Source organism: Coturnix japonica, chromosome 11 (genome assembly GCF_054131305.1).
Source record: "Coturnix japonica strain WE chromosome 11, WE-NBRP24, whole genome shotgun sequence".
Classification (NCBI taxonomy): Eukaryota; Metazoa; Chordata; class Aves; order Galliformes; family Phasianidae; genus Coturnix; species Coturnix japonica.
In genome coordinates this window covers 24,561,605-24,582,182 of record NC_140673.1, presented here as the reverse complement: position 1 = coordinate 24,582,182, position 20,578 = coordinate 24,561,605, and the positions used below count along the sequence as shown (strand labels likewise).

The following is a 20,578-nucleotide window of genomic DNA, read 5'->3' as shown; positions in this document are numbered from 1 at the left end:
CGGTTGCAGTAATTGAAGTGTTTCTCAAGATTTCTAATCTAAATGGGGTATTTAAGCTGTTTTTGTGTTGGACTTGGTAAAAATAGCTTGTCCTATTTATTTTATGTTTAACTTTCTAACATCTTTGTTCTCAGAGGCTGCAATTTGGGTTTGATCTCTGCCCAACACCGTTATTTAAATGAAGGGCCTTAAATGTTCGAAATTGCAGGAGGAAAGCATTTTCTGTCCTCTTTAGGCATGTGTTCAGTTGAACTTTCATCAGCTCTTGAATTGAACCACTGTGACATGAGCAAGGCATCAATCTCAACAGGTGCAGTTCATTGCTGCCATGGTACGTTTTGGGGAGCGGGTTAGGTTTTGTGGTTTAGGTGATGGAGTCATCACTGGTCTTGCATCATACGTGATGTTACCTTTGTTACCTTTTCAGCCTCCCTGATCTTTGGCCAAGATCTTGAACTTCAGAAAGCCTTGCTTGCGTTTGTTACCGTGTTCTCGTTATGTTCTTGAACTCACGGTCTGATGTGGTATAACTGCTCTAAACCCAACTACCTGCTTGGTTACAGCTGAGCTTGATAACCTTCATGTAGGAAATAGGTCATGGTAGGTGTCAAGTCCGACAGCTATTCTAAGGCTTGAAATATTCATTCTATAGCAATGATTAAAAATCTGAACCTTCTCCATAGAGAGAATCAGAATCTGGAATTTGAGAGTGTTTTTAACCTTTGATCTGTTATTCTCTGAAGTTCTCTGAGCAGGTGTGTGTGGGGTTGGCAGGTGTTGTCAGGAAACGTGTAATAATTCAGTCAGCAATAATTTGTGTGTTTGGGGATGGAGAAGGAAGTAGCAACAATTGTTAGTCCATATCAGGCATTGTTTGGTGCTTTGAAACAGTTAATTTAGTGAGTCTATCTTGGTGCCAGCTTCTAGGTAATGCAGCTGCCAATGTTTCCCAAGCCCTGGTCAGGTAGTTCTGTGAGTGCTTGGGGTGGGTTGTTACTTTCCAGGGTGGCAGCAATTCAGAGTGTTTGAGTCTTCAGGTTCAGGAGTGAACTCTTCTGTGAGCAAGTGGGACGTGAACTTGTGGCATCTTGCCCTTGAAACTGCAAAGCACTGTGCTGAAACCTGCAACCAGTTCTGAGTGGTGCAGTCTATTCCAGGCAAGCTACAAGCAGAGCTAAGGATGCAGGCCTGAAAATCCATGTATGGAAGTAAAGGAGAGGATGCCAGAGGATATTCTATGTCTGTGCTTATTGCCCAAGCAAAAAGCTATTCCAGATGGGTGTATCCTGTCCAGCTCTTGCAAGAGCCTGGGGTTATGCTGCTACAGTGGGTTAGCCCTAGTTTGGGAATGAGCTGCAGAAAGGTGTTTTGGGTGAGGGTGATCTGATTCCATTTCCTCAGGCTTTCTGCTCATTCCCTTCAGTACCTGGCTGGCATCAAGGTGAATGCAAGCTGCATCAGCTGGGGGTGAACATTCATCTTCCACACATCAGGAGCAGCAATGGGGTTGTCAGTATGGGAAGTTTCCATTTGCCTCATACCCTGTCATGGAGCCAAGGCGGAGCTGGGAGGAGGGAGAAGCAAACAAAGCCCTGCTTTCAACCAGGGCAGGGGCTCAGCCTGCCTGCCTTGTACTGGGTAGCACGGTGCTTCTTGCTTCCCTCCTCGTGTTGCTTTCTGTCTCCTGGTAACATTGCTTACATCAGAGATGGTATATGTTGGTACCATGGCTGCATTTTAGGGTGCAGAAAGCTTCCTGTGTTCTGAGCTGCTCTGAAGGCTGGAGCTCCAGGAGGAATGAACAGAACTCACCCCCAGGTACGAACCTTTTCATGAAAATCTTGTGTGACTTCCCTAAAATACACGTGTCCTTGATAACGTTGTTTGTCTGACCTCTCTATCAGTGGCTTCTATTTTCCAGTCCTGTCTACTTCACCTAATTTGATATGAAAGGGTATCGGTACAACATTATTGGCATCAAGCTCTGGACTTGCCTTAGTGTTTGTTGTGTAAATGGGTTACTGAGATCTGAAAAGGAATCTGATTGCTCCGAGCCAACTTTTGTTTCTATGTAAAACATGTATATCAATATTTATCCATGTACTCATTCATGGGTGGGATGGTACCAGGGTTGGTAAAGCAGACATTGTGTGCTCACATGCTACTTCTGGATACGGTGTTTTATTCTTTTACTTCTAGAGAAATGGTGATGTAACTACTTTTGATTCAGCCGAGTCGTCCTCTGAAGAACAAGGTAACAAAATGCCAAGCTTAATATATTTGTTATTGAATTCTAAATCACTGGAGCCTGTCTCTGTAATGTAAAATGCAGGGAGTATTTATGATGTGATGGGACTGTTGTGTTTCTTTTTTTCTTCCCACCCCTCTGTAGTGAAACATCCAGGCTATGAAATTAATAGACTTAAGATGCTTTCTGCTGGCCTGGAGGTGGCAGACTTAGGGTATAGCATCATGATATGTGTTATTACCTTTTACAAAAGAGGCTTGTAATGAGATTTCTATAGGTTTTATACGTTTTAATAGCTGGGCTTCAGCAAATTTTGTCCACATTAAGAAGAAAGTGAGATCACATGCAGTTGATAATAAGCCTGTAGATTGGCTTGCAACAGTGTCTCCTCGCTGCCATTAATTTATACTTGTGTCTATTTGCAGCCATTCTGCCTACTGGTTAAAGGTATTGCCCTATGAACTGCAGCATGTCTGTATCTGCCACTTACCTTTTAAGCTGCAGTGTTCTGCCTTTGATTCCTGCTTGCACTTGATGTAGGGGATGGTTACTGCTTCCTTGAGTCCCTTTGCAGTAGAGCAAATGGTGCGTCTTATATTCGTACAGCACATAGCAATTAAGTACATGAGGCACAGCTAAGAAATCCTGGCTGTTAGATCAAAGCTCGTTACTTCCCACCTTTGCTTCCCAACAGGCTGCTGCCAGCCGCGCTGTGCCCGCCTGTGCTGCCCACCGAGACGGGCCTTCATTGTGCTGCTGCTCCTGGCTGCCATAGTGGCCATCGTGGGCCTGGCAATCGCACTGGGACTGCAGCCACATGCACCGGGTTGGTCCCCAGGGGTCATGATTAGTGTGGTGAGGGGGGCCTGGTGCTATGGGGGGTGTTCCCCATACCAGCTGTGAACATGGCAGTGTCAGAAGGTGTTTCTTGCTGTGCTTTCAGTGAACCGCCACTGTGTAGCCACTCATAACTGGACAGGCTTCTTGTGCGATGACAGAGTGACCTGCATCCCAGCCAGCCATGTCTGTGATGGAGCTGCCAACTGCAGAAATGGAGAGGATGAGCAGGAGAAACTCTGTGGTGAGCTGTTTTGTTATGATCCTCTCACACTGGTCTTCCTACTGAGCTCCAAAGACCTGTCTCACCTACAGGGCCATTCTTGAAACACTTTGGTGCTGCCTGTGCCTGTTCCAGCAGGTACATCTGTACCTGCAGGAGCTCATCGTGGCCTTTGCCCTTGCAGGTGACCTGCCCCGCAGCCTGCCAGCATACCTGATTTTTCACTGCAGTAACTCGAAGCGCTGGGTCTATGCTGACCAGAGATGTAATGGGATGAATGACTGTGGAGACTGCTCTGATGAGACGGGGAGCTGTAAGTCTGCCTTTGAGCTGCATTTAGTGAAAGATATGCTGATAGGCTGAGGAGGTTTTGTGGGGTTGGTGCTCACTGGTGCTCTTGGAAAAGTCTGGATGCTGATGTCCTCTGAAACACAAAATAGAGACAAAGCACGTGGGCTTCTTCACATCCAGTGCCAGAGGCTGGAGGCAGTTGAGAGGGGAGAGTCTCTGTGCTTCAAAAGGCTTTTCCAGCCTAAATGGCACTACAGCTCTATGGCTGTGATGCTTAAGGTACGTGCTATACTGGTGGGACTTGATGTGCCAGGTTGACATGACTTGATAATCTTCAAGGTCTTTTCCAACCCAAATGATTCTTTGATTCTTTGCTCCCAGCCCCCAAAATCATCCCATCTTTGTGACTTGCTGAGCACTGAGCAGTTTCATCTTGATGCAGATCTGTAGGTAGCACCAACTATTCAAAACCGGTCTTTGCTTTGTTTGTCCCTAAGACTAAGGGGGACTGAGTGTACACCTCTGTGATTTAAATCCAGCTGTGCTCAAAATCAAGTAGCAGATTTGTTCCTAAATCACCCCTGAGGTTTTGAACCTCTGACAGCACTTTCTGTAGGGTAGCCAGCTAAACAAACAAATTACAGCTGGTCATTGCTCCCAGGATCCCATCTCTGCCACAAAGATCATTGCAGTGTCTGCTTGGTAGATTCACAGACTCAGGGTCATCCCTGATGGCTTCTCAGTAGCTGTTGTGGATTTAAATGGTGTAAGGAAGAAGGTGCCTGTGAGTGCTGCAGCATTTTTCTTCCTGGTTTCTTGTCCTTGCAGTGGCTGCCTGCCCTCCCTGCGGCCCAGCGTGGTGGAGCTGCAGCCCTGTTCACTACCAATACTGCTCCTGTGTGCCCAGGGCGCAGTGCCGGGATGGTGTGCAGCACTGCGTGAGCTGGTCGGACGAGTACATCTGCAGGCCGTGAGGTCTGAGCACCAAGAAGCATTAGACGTGGCAAGGTGCTTCCTGCACTGTCACTTCCTGCTGTGTCACCACCCTGGAAGCTCTGGCACAAGCAGGCCCAGGTGAGCAGCTGCTACAGGCCTGCAGCAGAAATGGGTGTTATGCTGCTGGCATCCCAGTGCCGCAGGCTGGACATCAGCTGTGGGATGCCTCTGTGGGTTCTCCTGAGCACATACATCTCTTGGGGCTCTGGGGGTGCAGAGTGGCAGCTTGGTGCTTAATGAGCAGCTGTTGGATTGAGATGTGTTATAGTGCAGTTAGAAAGTGAAAAAGGAGGGGAACAAAATCAGTTGCAGCCTTGGAACAGAGAGAAGAAGAAAGAAGAACAAGAGCTGCTGCCAGGCCATGGGATGACGTGGGTTCTGCTCAGCTTGCTCCTGTGCCAGTGCTGCAGGACTGCCTTCACAGCACCCACAAGGTATTTAGGTACAGACATGCCATAGAAATGTAAGAAAGCTGTGGTCTTCCTCTGTTCTTTTGAGAGCCTTGTCTGTGTCTGAAACATCAATCCCAGATTTACTGTTCCAGGCCCCAAAAAACCACTGGGCACAGTTCTTCCTGCAGCCATTCCAGGTCATAGATCTTCAAAAATAAATCCCACTTCACTCATTTCTGCTCTGTCCTGTGATCTGTAACTCAGCATCTCTCCGTGACCTGTATAAATGGTGAATGTTTGTTCTAATTTGTAGCTGGGATACAGCCATGGCTCTGAAAGGTCCTTTATAAATAGCTGCACTGTGCTCTGACTCATGCTTCACCTGGAATGAAACAGCAGAACTCAGCACAGTGGAACAGGTACTATGGGGATGTCTAGAGCCATGTCTAGAGCCATGTTGAATAGTCTGTTCTTTTCCGTGCCAGGTAGGATGGGTGGCTTTCTCTGTGTTGGTACAACATCACTGCACTGTGCTCAGTGCTGCAGCTCAAAGAGTGGTGGAGAGTGTCTTAGGTAAATGTTTCTCACATTCAGGCTCCCGCCCTGTCAAAACATGAGGCAGAAACGCACATTTTTGCTAGAAAAATCACTGGTGTCTAACATTGCAACCAGGCTGACTTGGGGTTGGTAAATCCTGGCTTCTTGTAGTCACTGTGGTTGGGAGGAGGATGCCTGTCAAGCTGTTCTGCTAAGTCACCGCTGGTGCTGTTATTTGCCTCAGAAGAGGGCTGATGTCTTCAGAGGAAGCTATAAATAGTTTGGAGTTTCTGGGAAAAAATGTAGAGCTTGAATGCAAGTGTGTTTGTTTGTAGCCCTTTTCTGAGGGAACTTCAGCAGGAAAGGAGCAAAGAGAGAAAGGCTCCTCTCTCATCTCTATGTGCTCTAGGGGCAAAGTTCCTTTCTCGGCATCTTTGCCATTTCCAAGGATGAGCTGCTTTTGTTGTCACTGTACTCTGATAAATGCTGTGTAAAAGGAAGGGATCCTCTAAATAAGCACCAGTGGAGGAAACCTATTTAAGTTCTTGGCCCTAAAGGACCCAAGGAAGCTCTCAAGTGCAGTTCACAGCCACTGTGTACCTTGGTTTTGATTTGATTCCTGTCCCGTGTGTTTCTATGATAAACCTGCAGTGTTACAGCTGTACTCCTGGCTTTGGGCAGACGAATGCAAAATAACTCTGAGCATCCGTCCTTTGTAGGCACTTGCTGGGTGTTTTAGATGGTCAAGCGTAGATAGCATTTTACAGGCACGTATAAGTACTGAGAGTAGGTTTTAAAGCATAAAACACAAGTAGAATGAGCTTATAAGACAAGGTGTGTCATATTAAAACTGTAGAGTTTAATCTCTTCCGTAACCCCCTTCAGTGTTCCTTTCTTGGATTAAAAGGAGGGAGATAGGGGACTTCTGTTTGGATTTCTGCAGTAACTACATAACCAAGGGAGGGGGGTTCACTGCCTCTCTGCTTTGCTCCCTCCCCTGGGGCCTGTGCTTATCCTGTTTGCTTCCTCCCTTTGTCAGAGCTGTCAGGCACAGCCTCGTGCTCACAGGCTGAATTTTCTGTACCACCAGCACTGTTAAAGGCCCACTGCACCTAACGTGCTCAGTGCACCTTTATTTTCAGCTAGGTTGGTAAGTCTTCTGCCCCTGAGGCGACAAGAACGAATAACAGCAGCGTTTTTGTGAACATTTCTGTCAGAAAAATGAGTTAAGGATGACACTAAAAACTTTATTTGAAAAAAATTATGTATTGAAAATATACAGCAGAATCACCACTCTCTTCAATGACCCTGCCCTCCCTCCCCGAGCATAGGTCAGCCCACAAGCCCATCACAACAACCAGATGCAACAATACTGCTCTCCTTTGTTACTGCCTTTCAATGCATCTAAACTCTGTCATCAGCAAGAAAACAACAAACAAAAGACCTTCTTCTTTCTGACTCAGTAGGTATTTAACAAATCCCAGTCCTCCACAGTGAGGCACAGATGCTTCTGTTTAGAAGTCCTTTCTCTCTCTTGTTCTGCCAAAGCTCTTTTTTTATTGTTCTTTAATTCATGGCTGCCCACAACCTCCTTTTTCAAAGGTAAATGGCAATTTTGAACGTCTTCCTTATAAAACTGTAAGTTTCCAGATGCTTTTGTTTCTGCTTCCACCAGCTTGTGTTTGACCACTTCCTCCATTCTGTGTGTCTTGCCATCTAGAGAGGGGGAAAATAAGTGTTTAGATTTAGGGGGAATTAGGATTATGCTGTAAAACACACACTTGTGTTGCAAATTATTCTGGCTAAGCCAACCTGGAATACTGACTGGTCAAAGACAACGATTAAATGATGTGGTTTCTATGCAGTTACGTACAGAAGCGCTGAGCTGCTGTTCTGGACCTCAAGTCTTCTTGTGGCTTCATGGCCTCCATAACTGCCTGCTCCCACTGCAGAACTGTCTGAAATAAGATGTGAAGGAGTCATGGTAATGTTTGTAGAAATATCACCTAGAACAATTATATCCTATTCAGTGATTTAATACCCCACAGGTATTAAATTAGGACAGTTTCTGTCGAGTAAGATAGATTTAAAGCTCCATACCTGTTCTGCCCATCCCTCTGTTTTGCAGTTACTATGATCAAATTCTTTCAGAGGCACTTTGGATTGAACCAAGCCTATCTGCGTTTGAATCCGCTTAACAACAGCATTCACATCCTAGCGAATAAGGAAATAAAGCAGTCAGAGTGGGGGAGCATTTGATTGCACTTGTCCAATAAGCTTGGAAGCTCTCTCACCTTGAGGCCTGTCTCAGAAATGTCCAAACATCTCAACTTCTTGAAACAGAGAAGGTATCCAATTCCCACATCTGTGATTTTAGGGTTACCTGGAAGGTCAAGTAAAGTTATTTAAGTTGCCGTATGTGGAGAGTTAATGGTCAGAACGCCAAGAAACTATGTATTCAAAAGCTGATATTTAAATATTTTGGCCTTTTTTGTTGTTGTTGTTGTTGTTGTTGTATGCTTGATATTTGGAAACTGAGTCAAACCTGGTATTTTTCCTCTAATAATCAAAAGACGGGTTTTACAATACTACTTTCAAATGCTTAAAGATGTTTATGTTAAGTGGCAAGTGGCTGGACTTAGAGTGACCAGTGCCTTGTGTGGAACGTTACTGCTGAAACCTGGGGTTGGGAATTGCTAAATACTATGTATTCCATCTATAATAAGTAGAAATTATTCACCAAATAGGGCACATTTGGCTACCAATACTATGCCACAAAGCACTTACAAGACAAATCTAACACCAGGAGATTCTGAAGTCCCTTTTTCAGTACTCGTACTGGTGCTGTCATCCTGCGAAGGCCCGCGTCTGACAGAGCGTTGTCTTTCAGGAGAAGCTGTTTTACACTGTGAGGAGCAATACAAAGAATAGAGTTTATAGTCAGATTATTGAGATGGTTTGGCACATTGTCTTAAAGCCTATGTGGAAAGTTGGGGCTCTTCTTGAAGCAGCTCTTCAGTAGATAATAAAAACATAATAAATAATTAACAGAGCAAGAAAGAAGCTTGGGTTGGTAGGGGAAACAATCATGTATCAGAGACAAGAAGGTTGTTTATTAATTGGAGCTATTTGAATTAGGACAGCCCATCTCCGCTCAAGACTCTGAACCTTTCTGTCACGCTTGTTGAAATGGGAGAGGACAGATTTGTTAAGAGAGACAGTGACGATGTTCCGGTGAGCGGTACAGTATCACCACAGATGGACTCTGGGGAAACCACAGCTTTACAACATTCTTCAGAGCACTTTAAGACAAATTCTCATCTCAAAACGCACTGAAGTTTTTGCACTAACACAATATCCTCAATCAGCAGCTTCCTGCCTTCTGATTTCCCAAGTCGGCTACTTTCTAATCTTTAGAAAGTAAATGTTGCAATACTAAACTGCCAATTAATGAAATATTCAGCCTGGTGCTTGCAGGAATCTCCATCTGGCACAACAGTTAAAAATTGGGCTGATAAAAGTTCTCCCTTAATGAAGGAAACAACCATGTGAAGCTGTTCCAAATGCTCAGGGTGCATTTATATTAGCTGACAACTGATACTGCAAGAAGCTGATTTATACACGAGCAGTAAGTTAACTTGCACACTGGGAGGACCTTTGAGATTCAGCGTGTCCTTTGGATCACGTGCTTCGTGTACAGTAAGTTCTGTATTTTGTTTACCTCAGGTGCAGGTTTTATCAACAACCCAAATCTTCAGCCTTAAACGCTGCTGCCTGTGACATTTTCCTTCAAAGTCACAGCCCGATTCTTTGAACTGTTTAGTAGCAGCAAAAGCAAACGTCCTTTCTTGGTACATGTGAAGCAATGAGTACCTCGACAGAGCCTCTTTAGTGAGGTGTTCCAAAAGTTCATGGTCATCTCCAAGTTTACAACAGGAAAGATCCAAACAGGTCAGCTCCCGGAAAGACTTGATTTCTTCCAGCTTTTCAGAGATAACCAGGTATCTGTAAGGAACAAAAGAAGCTATCGCTGTTGAGGAGGATAATAAAGGTCCCATGCTCTCAAATACAAGCATAATGCAGTTATTTCTCACATATCTATGCAGAAGTTGACAGAGATCAGCCAGCTGTTGTAACTGCCTTTCAAACACTGTTCTGCCTACAAAGCACCTGAGCTCCCAGCTTCTCCTCCAACGGATAGCACACTTGCTTTGACAGAGTACCAGACTAATGATTAAGACTTCGACTTGCAAGCATCGCTATATATAATTGGGCCCTATATTATATATAGGGGCTTATTTACAGACCATTGCTCGCTGGACTCCAACCAGAGCTGTGGCTGCACCCCAGGCAGCAGTTACACAGCGGGTTATTTTCTTTGGCTGTGTTGGTTCTCTGATCCGATTCACTCTGCAGCCACGCAAGCATCTGTGCCGGAACTATTCAGCAGGAGATTTAGAGATGGGAATGCGCTGTAATATCACCTACCTCCATCTCCCCTGTGTTTATGGCAAGACAATCCCTCAACTCACTAATATCTCCTGAATTTACCTCTTCGCCCCCATGGCAAAGCAATCCCTGAGGAGAACATTCTCAGCGGTGAAATTAGGGGTGCTTACTATAATCCCTGGAACCTTTTTGCCTATGTGAATAAGAGCATTTTCTCTGTGCTGGTGCCCATACTGAAGCACTCCACCACATCCCTCTGCCACGCAGCTCAGATGGGTGGAAGGCAGTTGGAATACAAGACAGTTCTTGATAGGTAATGCGAGTTTTACTATGAGTGGGCTCTTAGAAATGAGGCTCATAAAACATGTCTTAGCGTCTTACTTCCTGGATTTCAAAGATTTGACATTTAACCGAGCTTGTTTTAATGATAAAATATGCCAGAGGTAATTCCATTTCTGAATGGAGCTCATAAAAGGTACCTGTACTAAAAGAGGGAGTACCTTGAAGGGATAAAACAAGGTAATTGACCTCTGCTCAAACATTCCTGCTGTGCTTGGCACTGCAGATAAACGTGCCTGTCCTTTGAGTTTAAACTGAATAAAGCAGCCCTTTCTGAATGTATAGATGGAAGGCAGACTCATTATATCGCTGCCCAAGACTTCAGCAGGAGCAAAGCTTTAAAAGCAGGCCCAGTTTTCAGCTTGGTGAGGCACTCTAGTAGGAAAAGAAACTGTGGATGTTTGAGATTGAGAGAAAACAAGAGAACCTGAAGCACAGCAGCACAGATGCTGATGTGTCACTGGGTGCTCCTACCTGTTCCGCAGACACAAGGAGCACAGCACCAAGCTGCCATACGCCTCGGTGAACTTCTGCAGGGCTCGCAGTCCCGTCACGGGTTCTGTGAATTTCTGCCTCGCTTCTGCGGCCGAAAAGAGCTTCTCTGCGATCTGCTCCGGGAAACCCACCAGCGAGTCGATGTGGTCAACGTTGTCGGAGATGTAGGCCAGCACCAGGCTGAACAGGGACTTGGCCGAGTAGCGCAGGTTGCCCTCCTTGGTGTAGGTGAAGATGAAGTGCTCGGTCCTCGGCCTCCTGGCCCTGTCGTCCTCCCCGTTCAGACGCAGCTCCACGGAGAACCCAGCGGGGAACAGGCGGACAGGCCGCGCTGTGCGGGCCCCGTTCTGGATGCCGCCCGCACCCGGGCTCACCACGCGCAGCTCCCCACGTTCACGCACGTAGATCGGCCCGGCAGCCGAGTGGAGCCAGTACGACATTCCCCACGTCCAGCACTGCGAAAAGAAGCCAGAGGTGGGTAAAGCTGCCGGGGGCGGGGGCTGGGGAAGGGGCCCGAGAGCGAGCAGGAGCCGGGCCGGGCTGCGGGGGGAGCTGAGCGGGATCCCGACCCCCCGTTACCTGCCCCGGGGCCGCCCCGACACGCCGTCACCCGGCCGGGCCGCTCCGCCCGCTCCCGCCGCCCATCGCGGGGCCGAGCCGGGGGCGGGCAGCGGGGGGCGGCGCCGTTCGGTTGCCGGCCTCCTGTTGGGTTCCGTCCTTTGCTTTCCCAGCTCCATGGTGAGGATGCGGGCCGCTGACTGGTGTCTGAGCGCGGCGGGAGCTGCCCTCGTCATGGCCACATCCAGCGACACGGAGCACCCGGCCCGGAACGTGGCGGACGGGTGAGGGCTGCGGGCCGGGATCGTGGGATGCTGCTCACAGGGCTCATAACCATGAGCTGAATCCGGCCCTGCAGCACAGCAGCCCCGCTGCACACGGCCGTTCGGTTACAGCACCCCACATAGAGCGGCTTTCCACTCTTTATTCTGTTTATTGGTCGTAAGCAATGAGCCGCAGCGGGTGCTTTTGTGCTGTTTTCTCCACAGAAGTTCCGACACGTTCTGGACGACAACAGGGATGTTCCCGCAGGAGTTCATCATTGGATTTCCAAAGCGTGTGACCATCAGCAAAGTGGGCATCCAGTGCTACCTGGGTAAGGGCTCCCATAGCAGCACATGGCTCACGTTGTTTGGGGCACATATCTCTGCTTATATGTACACACTCACAGCACCGTCTTAGTTCTGAATAGTCACATTTAATACACATTAATGCATTAATACATCACAGAACCATTAAGGCTGGAGAAGACCTCTCAGTTTCCCCCTCCATGACCCACTGCCCATGTCCCTCAGTGTCACATCCCCACGTCTCTGAAACACTTCCTATCCCCTACATTAGAGCAGGCGTTAATTATAAGGTACTTTGTAGATGAAACATGATGCAACAAACATAAAGATCCCGTAAACCTCAGCATTTATACTGATACTTTAAATGCATCTGTATTTTAGTGCGGAGCTTGAGGATTGAAAGAAGCGTATCTAAAGACCCAGTAGACTTTAAAGAGTGCGTTGAAAAAGGTAAAGCTCTGAGCATGAAGCGGTGGCACTTGGGCTACATTGCTGTTTGCAGACATAGAATGCTGCATGAGGGTTACAGGCCCTTCAACCTGGTGAATTTCTCCCAGCACTGCACCCTGTTCCTTATTATTTGCTGAAAACAAACCCATGTTTTCTAGATTTGCAGCACACGGAAGGACAGCTTCAAATGGAAGAATTTCCTGTGAGTATACACGGGATACACCGTCATGGGGTGGGATGTCTAAACTAACTGGGTGGAAGCTATGAGAAAGACACGATTATTGCCAAGCTGACATTAGATGTATTGCCCTTTGCTGCTGCTTCTCTGTTGATGATGGTGTGAAATGGCACCTCAAGTTACTAAAAGAACTGAACTTACCTCTCATTTGGAAACAAACATCTCTATCTTTGTCATGAGCTTCTGTAAGTAGTTTGATAGTTACGTTACTACCAAGAATGAGCTAACGTTATTTCTCCTTTTCTTTACAGCTTCCTGATTTTCAGGCCACTTATTTGCGATTCATCATCAAATCCGCCTTCGATCATTTTGTGTCGGTGCACAGGGTGATGGCAGAGGGCACAGCAGAAGACACTTAAGTCTGGCTTAAATTTGTACCTCTTCTTTTTGGTATTATATTTTCGTATCTCTATCATAAGAAATATTTATTACAAACTGTGTTTAGGTCAGACTTTGTTAATACATGAATTAAAGCTCAGTTTCCTGTGAGATGTTTCCCTTACACTCTGAGTAGAAAAGGTGTGAAATACTTAAATGAGAGGTATTACTTCTTACTGTCAAAGAAGCTCTTCAGAAGTTCTTATACTGGAAATTTGCTCATTAACTCAAAATAAACTGTTTAATAGGATGAATGTAAGCTACTAATGCTTGCAAATAACCAGAGGGGAACAGAAACCAAGCGAGAGCTGTGCTGCTCTGAGAGGTTTGTTTGTTTATTTGTTCGAGTAACGGCAGATCAATCCTTTGTTTCTAAAAATATTTTCTGAAATCAGGTCACAGCTGTCAGTGCTTTATGCTGTGACTGTCATAACAAATATTATAGAAACAAATGTCCAGAGATTGTGTCATTCAGAAGCCTTCTGAGGTGAGAGAAACTGAACGTTTAGGAACATGGTTTGTATGCGAGAGAGACAGAGAAACTTAATGATGTGAAATCAGTTGTTTTGCCTGAAATTGGCTCTTGCAAATGTCACCACCACGAAGGTTGAACCTGCACCGTATTCTTAAAGAATGTAGATGTTGGTGTCCAGTCATAACAGCTGACTGACAACAGAGCTGAACATCTCCAGACACATGAATGGTGAACCACGATACGGATGCTCTCTAAATGCACATGCGTTGTTCTCTTTCTAGTTGTTTCTTGGATTTTGAGATTTTAGTGTTTTGTTTTGTTTTTTTTTAACTCTCAGGTCTGTGAAAGCTTTATCCCTTGACCTTCTGTATCCATATAGTCTTCACTCTGATGTCCTCTTTCTATTTCAGTTTTTCCAAGACGGTGCGTATTTCCTGGGGGTGGTAATTCCAAGGCCCCACTCCTCCCTGCAAAGGCAATAAAATTATACAGTGAAGCTCAAATATACAGAGCAGAAGCCTTTAGAGCACAGTGGTTAAATCAGAGCGGTGGGTGGGTTTCCTTTGCTCGGCAGCCGTTGCACAGGAGATGGTGTGTGCACAAGTCACACCCTGCTGTGTAACTGGGACAGGGCCCATGTCTGGCTCCTGGAGCAGGGGAGTGTGCCTGGATCTTGCATTTAGATGTAGCTAGGTTTTCTAATAAGCCACAGGATAAATATTTGAGCAGGACTGAGGTGTACATCAAATATGTACATTGTGAAGGCCCAGGCTGGTTTTGCCACAAGTCCTTGTTTCCCTGTGGTTACAGTGAATTGTGAAACGACTAGCTATGAAATGGAGTGAAGTACTGACTGTTGAATAACATGTAAGACATTCTTATTTTAACAGTTAAGGATCTCGATATGTTGTGCTTGCTATGGTTGATAGTTTTTACCTTGTAGATAACATTCCCTGCTTGAAGTATATACAGTCTTTCTGGCAGCGCTGCGTATTTTGAGCTGCTCAGGTTTTCCATTGTGTCTAAAACCACTGGACATAAGGGATTCTTCTGCTGAAGAAACTGTGCTGCAGTTTTTCTATCCTCGAGGCTTCTGTGATTTTTAATAACAACGTTGTTTTTGAAGGCCCATCCGTCTGGAACAAACGAGAGAGGTACTTAGCAGTGCAGTTTAGCTGTTGGGTAGAGATGTACTGTGTCATATATTGCAATGCACTCCTGACATCAAAATGTGCTATGAAATGAGAGGTCCTTCTTTTAGAGTGTGAGGATGGTACAGCTTTGAGACAAATGATCCTAAGTGTTTCCCTTTGTCCTGGATTCAGAAATACTGAGTGTATTTTAGCTGAGATTTTCCCCCTTTGATTCTTGCTTGTTTGCAGTTCCCTCCTCTGCTAAATTGCTTTTCTTCCTAAAGGGAATGTTATATAGCAAAAGTTTTGGTAGAGGCTCATGTGATGTTTGTACTGTACCTATTGCGTGAGCTTCTTCAATGTAGATGATAAGGAAATCTGCTATAGAGCTGAAGTCTTTGACAAGTTCGTTGAACTCATCAAACTTTAACATGAATGAAGGTCAGGTGCAGCTTCCAAAATTGAGGATTAAAGGTCGGTTATCTGGAAGAAAAACACAGGACACTTTGTGGTTACATTGATGGAAGGAGGAAGGACAGAACTAAATTAATACACTGAATTGAGCCTCTGCCACTCTCAGTCACACATCACAGGCTTGCTTGCTTTCCATGTATTTCTGCATTTTCCTGTCCAAACAGAACTTTGCTTATATATTTATTAAACTAAAGCCACACAAGCCTGTGGCAGGAGCATCCATGCAGCTGTTCACAAATGAGCACATGTGTACCCACATTTATTCCCATCTGTTCAATTGATTGCAAGGTTTCAATTCAAGAAAACTTGCAGGATTTTTAGTCCTTGGTGGTGCTGGATTATCTCAAGTGCATTCAAGATGTTCCTTCTGGCTGAGTTTAGCTTCACAAGCTGCTGCTAGCATAGATTTGCATCTTAAAGAAGCTAAAAAACAGTGTCTTCCTGTAGGTGCTATGCGTGTGCTGCTATTTCTATGTCGCAACCCTACTTTATTTCTCTGTCTCTATATATACACACATCAATTAGAAAAGCAGAGTTGGAGAAGGATTTAATCCCTCCCATGGAGACAGAGACTGCAGCTTAATGATTAATTCCACGTTCTACAGAGATTTCAGTGGGAGGCAGAGGACAAAGTACAAAGCAACTTCTGCTTAATTTCGAGCTCCTTTGAATCTGTAAAAACACCCTGTGCTTTCTAGGCTTTAGCCTGGGACCTTCCGTATGTGCAGGCTGTGACAGCCAACGGTCGTGACTCGGTGCATATGGTTCTGATTCTGGGTCTTATCTTCCTAAAAGAAACATTTATCTTGGCTTTCAGGATCTCGAGGTAGGGACAGGCTTTTGCAAGGTCTCTATGATCTTTGGAGGACATCTGAGGACACTTGTTGGCATGCAGGGATATTGTATCTGGGACAATGAGATGGTTACTTCAGGGAATCGAGAGGCAGAGAGCTGAGAGTGCATGGCCCAGCCGCCCAGCGTAACAGCATTCATTGGAAGGCAGAAATGCAGAACACTCACTACTTGGCCCTAACCCCTCGGCAGCCTCCTGTCCTCATATATGCTTTGAACAACCCCAAACCGGTACAAGGGTGACGTACTGACCTCGCATGAAGCTGAAGAGGTGCCGAATCTCCCCATTTAGAGCCACCACGGGTGTGTTGGGAGCAGGGCGTCCCTCGAAGGCTTCATCCTCCAGCCTCCTCCACTTCACCTTCAGCACAAAGAGCAAATACTGGAAGCTGAAAAACGTCGGACCCCAGTTCTCGTAGCTGAACTTGGGGTTCTGGTTCATCCTGCTCTTTTCGCCCAGCTTTAGGATGTACCTTTTGGTGGCATCGGGGAACAGCACCATCATGGTCTTACCAACAACAACACACAGGGTGACGTGCAGAAGAATCAGCAGCTTGTGTACGAGCACCTTGATGCTGAACATGGTGCCTCTAAGTGAGCACAGCGAGACAGCGGGGGCAAAGGTAGGGAGTGAGGTGGGAAGGGGGGGGGGGAACGTCCACGTGTTTGGCTGCATTTCTGCCTTGCATCGAACTGTTCTTCACCTTTACCTGCCTGAGCAAGGAGCCGCAGCTGCCCCATGCACAGCAGGGGATGCATCTCAGCAAGGCAGAGATTCATGGCTGTGAGCTGCTCACAGTTGTGCTGTGTGCATTGCTAATGAATGGGGTGGTTTCCCAGATTAAGAGATCACATATATGAAGTATGCATGAGTTATATATGCTCACACACGTATATATGTTATGGTTATTTTTATATGATACATTCTTGTAGCTCTATAGCCTGTACTCTCATGTACGTACACATGTACTATGTACACACTACAGCCCTTAACTCTTTCCTGGCACAGTCCCCGTTGCGGGCACAGCGAGAGGGGCGGGCAGGCCGAGATTGGGGCCGCGGTCCCTTTAAGACGGTGGGCTGTATTGAGGCCGCGGTCCCTTTAAGAGGGCAGGCGGAGGCGGAAGAGGAAGCGCCTCCAATTGGCCACCGCAGAGCTTTAAGCCAATAGCTTCTTTCCTAGCCTGCAGGGTGGGCGGGAGAAGCGAGCAGCGGAGCTGCTGATTGGCTGCCGAGGGGCAGTTCCGGCCGCGTCTTTAAGGGGGACGGAGGACACAGCCGGGAGCGGTTGGGTGGCGGGGAGGCCGAGGTGCGGGGCTGGGCAGCGGGGCCTGGTGCTTCCATTAGGGCGCAGCCTGCGGAGCTGCTCCCCGTCCCGGGCTGGCGGATGGCGGCGGTGGACGACCTGAAGTTCCGAGGTGAGCGCCGTGCTGTGTGGTACCGGGTGGGTGCATTGCTGTGTCGGCTCCTGGTGCGGCTCTGTAACGTTAAATCAGTGGGAGAGGCCCAACGCTGCGTTAACCAACCAGGCGTTCAGTCTGTGTCTGTTTGGGTTCTGAGGAGCACTTGGATGTGCTGCAGGTGCCTGTATTATCAATACATCCTTCCTTGGGCGCTGTGGGGGTGTGAATGTAACTTAATAATCGCCTTTATTTGCAGAGTTTGACGATGCTGCTCATTTGCTTGCAGCGAATCCCGATGCCACCACAATAAGCATCGACGAGCCGGCAGAAGCCCATAAGAATCAGCACAGCCGCCGGCAGGAGCCGGGCAGGGAGGAGGACGATGAGCTGCTGGGGAACGAGTCCGATAAAACAGAGGTAACGGGCTGCATTCAGCTGGGACACAGCGGCACACACAGGGGGTGACAGCACTGAGAACACAGGGCTGGATGCTGAGTGCTTTGAGACTTCAGAACAGCAGGGCTGGATGCTGAGTGCTTTAAGACTTTAGAACACAGGGCTGGATGCTGAGTGCTTTAAGGCTTTAGAACACAGGGCTGGATGCTGAGGGCTTTAAGACTTTAGATCACAGGGCTGGATGCTGAGTGCTTTGAGACTTCAGAACAGCAGGGCTGGATGCTGAGTGCTTTAAGGCTTTAGAACACAGGGCTGGATGCTGAGTGCTTTGAGACTCTGCTTCTTTGCAGACAGTGTTTGTTTCTGCAGCTGTTTCTGTTTTGTTTTCTGGGTAGAGAAGTGATTTAAGCACTGTGTAAATGAACCAGTGATTGATATATATGGCATGTTTGTAATGTTGCTTTTCCCACCCTACAGCTGCTTGCAGGGCAGAAGAAAAGTGCCCCTTTCTGGACATTTGAGTATTACCAGACGTTCTTTGATGTGGACACCTACCAGGTGAGCACTGCACCCTCAAGGAGAATTGGTTTGATATGGATCCAGATATCAAAGCTCTTTCCTTTTGGCATTTTTGGTCAGAGAAAACCATGTGTTTTCATAGGTCCTGGATAGAATCAAGGGTTCAGTTTTCCCTGTGCCAGGAAGGAACTTTGTAAGGCTGTATGTCCGCAGCAATCCTGACCTCTATGGTAGGTATGAAGGGTGAGAAGTTCCCTTCTGAGCTAAATGTTGTGAGTTTATATCCTTCTACTTGCTCCCTAAAAATATATGAAGGCAGAGGAACTGCTATTGACATTGTGCTTCTTTCTAAGGTCCCTTTTGGATATGTGCTACGCTTGTCTTTGCTATTGCTGTTAGTGGCAATCTCTCCAATTTCTTCATCCACCTGGGCAGGCCGACGTACCACTATGTGCCCGAGTTCAGAAAAGGTTTGTAAGTATATGATACTGTTCTGAGGGTGAATTGTGGCTGGTGCAGCAGCACAAAAACAGGCTGTAGCTTCTATTTAGTAGCCCTGTTGGTTGATTGCTCTCTGTATGCTTTTAAGAGATGGCAAAATAAGCACTGAAAGTGAGTTTGGAGTCAATGGGATAGTTTGGGATTTGACAGCCTGGATTCTCAAGTGTTCTTCTATTTCAATACCTGAAGGTGAACTTCTGTTCTGTGTGGCTCTTTTTATACTGAAAACGACAGCAGTTCATACTCGAATGTAATAAATTGAAAGCAGCAAAGTAATCATTTCTGGGGTCTTTTTAATTAACTTGAAATGCTGGCAAAAGTACTGGATGTAAAGTTCTAATCGGACCTTAAATCTTCTGTTTACAGTCTCCATAGCAGCAACAACGATTTATGCATACGCTTGGCTTGTTCCCCTTGCTCTCTGGGGATTCCTGATGTGGAGGAACAGTAAAGTGATGAACATTGTGTCCTACTCCTTCCTGGAGATAGTGTGTGTCTATGGCTACTCTCTCTTCGTCTATATTCCCACAGCGGTACGTATGGCATAAAGGCTGCTGGTGAGGTTGGTGAAGATGTGGATGGGTGTGTTGATGCACAGGCACCATTGGGAGGCCATGGAGGGGGTGCCTAGAACATGGGAAGCACAAACTTGTCATGGCCAGCAGCTCCTTGTTCCTGCAGCTGCTGCTGTTCTGTCTTCAAATGATAATTTGAGAGCAAATTGGCTGGAAGTGATGAAATCTCATAGAACACAATGCATTAAATAGATGAACCCCAGTTTCACGCTGTTTCTCTGACAATCACTTTCCTCCCTGCCAGATCCTATGGATTATCCCACACAAAGTGGTGCGTTGGGTCCTGATGGTTTTCTCCCTGTGCCTTTCTGGCTCTGTTCTGGTGATGACCTTCTGGCCCGCAGTCAGAGATGACAACAGAAGGATTGCCCTGGCCACCGTGGGGACCATCGTCCTGCTTCATGCCCTGCTGGCTGTTGGCTGCTTGGTAGAGGACTCTTATTCCTTTATTTTCCACCTGCCTTTGTAACTTGTTATTACCCGGGGCTTTCAGTGTGGTGTAATACAGGGACGGATGCTGCTGGAAGAGTCTAAGTCAAGGAGAGTGAAAAACCACCCTTTAATCATTTCAAATAGCAGAATTTAACGGCAATTTGGCAGTGCAGGCAACAAGCAGATCCTATATATGACAACAGAAATATACTAGAGATCAGTAAATCCACGTGATGAAACCAGAAAGCAGTAAATGCTACTGAAATCTATAACGACAAGGTATTAAATTATGGATTATTTCTTCCTAAATGGCCTTTTTTCCCTCTGTTTTATGGTAATTCAGGCCTACTTTTTTGATGCCCCTGAAGTGGATTTTCCTGCACCCGTTCTCCCCACTCACAACGGAACAACACTGATAACAAAGGTGAAATGAACAGGTAAATGATACATCTGTTATCTGAGCAGCTAAAGACATGATGCTGTCATTAGGGATCACAGCTAATACATCTCCTTTGCTCATAGGGCCTCTGTTCTCTTTCAGGTGGCTCTGTTCCCGTTCGTTGCCGTTATTTGCTCACTGAAAACCGGGACATTTGGTTTATAAGGAGCATTGATCCCCCGCCGTCCTGCACAGCAATAAAGCGATGTTGTGGTACCACAGCTCCCAACGCTGCTTCTTTCTGCGCATGCGCAAGCCGGGACTCGCGCAGCGTCCTGTCGGGGAGGGCGGGGAAAAGAGGCGTCGCGCGCCTCCTATTGGCTGCCCCAAGCTTCCACCTTGCCTCCTATTGGCCACCCTGGGCATCCATCACGTCTCT

At 46.6% G+C, this 20,578-nt stretch overlaps 5 protein-coding genes across 12 annotated transcripts; 3 read left to right on the top strand and 2 right to left on the bottom strand.

Moving 5' to 3' along the window:
- The first annotated feature begins 1,744 nt into the window (after positions 1–1,744).
- Positions 1,745–5,220, top strand: LDLRAD1 (low density lipoprotein receptor class A domain containing 1). 4 transcript variants are annotated; one of them, XR_004308169.2, is made up of 7 exons: positions 1,745–1,818; positions 2,200–2,254; positions 2,943–3,074; positions 3,192–3,329; positions 3,493–3,621; positions 4,428–4,673; positions 4,902–5,220. XR_004308169.2 is itself a non-coding variant. In XM_015870714.3 (6 exons), exons 1-6 carry the CDS (start codon positions 1,798–1,800, stop codon positions 4,571–4,573), a joined length of 621 nt encoding a protein of 206 aa, XP_015726200.1. In that variant the 5' UTR covers positions 1,745–1,797; the 3' UTR covers positions 4,574–5,220. The 4 variants fall into 4 exon arrangements, 2 of the variants coding, with proteins under 2 accessions (XP_015726200.1, XP_085367912.1); XR_014932868.1 differs by lacking the exon at positions 2,943–3,074; XM_015870714.3 differs by having other exon boundaries at positions 4,428–5,220.
- Positions 5,221–6,750: 1,530 nt separating this feature from the next.
- Positions 6,751–11,461, bottom strand: LRRC42 (leucine rich repeat containing 42). Of its 4 annotated transcripts, none has more exons than XR_014932858.1 (8): positions 11,387–11,461; positions 10,787–11,262; positions 9,246–9,529; positions 8,312–8,430; positions 7,819–7,907; positions 7,625–7,738; positions 7,398–7,482; positions 6,751–7,240 (listed from the first exon to the last, which is right to left on the bottom strand). XR_014932858.1 is itself a non-coding variant. In XM_085511758.1 (8 exons), the coding sequence occupies exons 2-7, from the start codon at positions 11,245–11,247 to the stop codon at positions 7,390–7,392; spliced, it is 1,008 nt and encodes a 335-aa protein (XP_085367884.1). In that variant the 5' UTR covers positions 11,248–11,262; positions 11,387–11,461; the 3' UTR covers positions 6,751–7,240; positions 7,350–7,389. The 4 variants fall into 4 exon arrangements, 2 of the variants coding, with proteins under 2 accessions (XP_085367884.1, XP_015726189.1); XR_014932857.1 differs by having other exon boundaries at positions 7,337–7,482; positions 9,398–9,529; XM_085511758.1 differs by having other exon boundaries at positions 7,350–7,482; positions 9,398–9,529.
- A 67-nt stretch (positions 11,462–11,528) lies between these two features.
- Positions 11,529–13,111, top strand: IFT25 (intraflagellar transport 25). The gene is made up of 5 exons (XM_015870715.3): positions 11,529–11,649; positions 11,854–11,960; positions 12,316–12,384; positions 12,543–12,586; positions 12,874–13,111. The coding sequence occupies exons 1-5, from the start codon at positions 11,543–11,545 to the stop codon at positions 12,979–12,981; spliced, it is 435 nt and encodes a 144-aa protein (XP_015726201.1). The 5' UTR covers positions 11,529–11,542; the 3' UTR covers positions 12,982–13,111.
- A 203-nt stretch (positions 13,112–13,314) lies between these two features.
- Positions 13,315–16,530, bottom strand: DIO1 (iodothyronine deiodinase 1). The gene is made up of 4 exons (XM_015870711.3): positions 16,187–16,530; positions 14,948–15,091; positions 14,412–14,611; positions 13,315–13,942 (listed from the first exon to the last, which is right to left on the bottom strand). Exons 1-4 carry the CDS (start codon positions 16,515–16,517, stop codon positions 13,877–13,879), a joined length of 741 nt encoding a protein of 246 aa, XP_015726197.1. The 5' UTR covers positions 16,518–16,530; the 3' UTR covers positions 13,315–13,876.
- Positions 16,531–17,202: 672 nt separating this feature from the next.
- Positions 17,203–20,420, top strand: YIPF1 (Yip1 domain family member 1). 2 transcript variants are annotated; one of them, XM_015870710.3, is made up of 9 exons: positions 17,203–17,352; positions 17,624–17,754; positions 18,211–18,291; positions 18,395–18,482; positions 18,606–18,722; positions 19,120–19,286; positions 19,573–19,755; positions 20,104–20,197; positions 20,302–20,420. In XM_015870710.3, exons 1-8 carry the CDS (start codon positions 17,322–17,324, stop codon positions 20,191–20,193), a joined length of 888 nt encoding a protein of 295 aa, XP_015726196.1. In that variant the 5' UTR covers positions 17,203–17,321; the 3' UTR covers positions 20,194–20,197; positions 20,302–20,420. The 2 variants fall into 2 exon arrangements, with proteins under 2 accessions (XP_015726196.1, XP_015726195.1); XM_015870709.3 differs by having other exon boundaries at positions 17,594–17,754.
- The last annotated feature ends 158 nt before the right edge of the window (positions 20,421–20,578 follow it).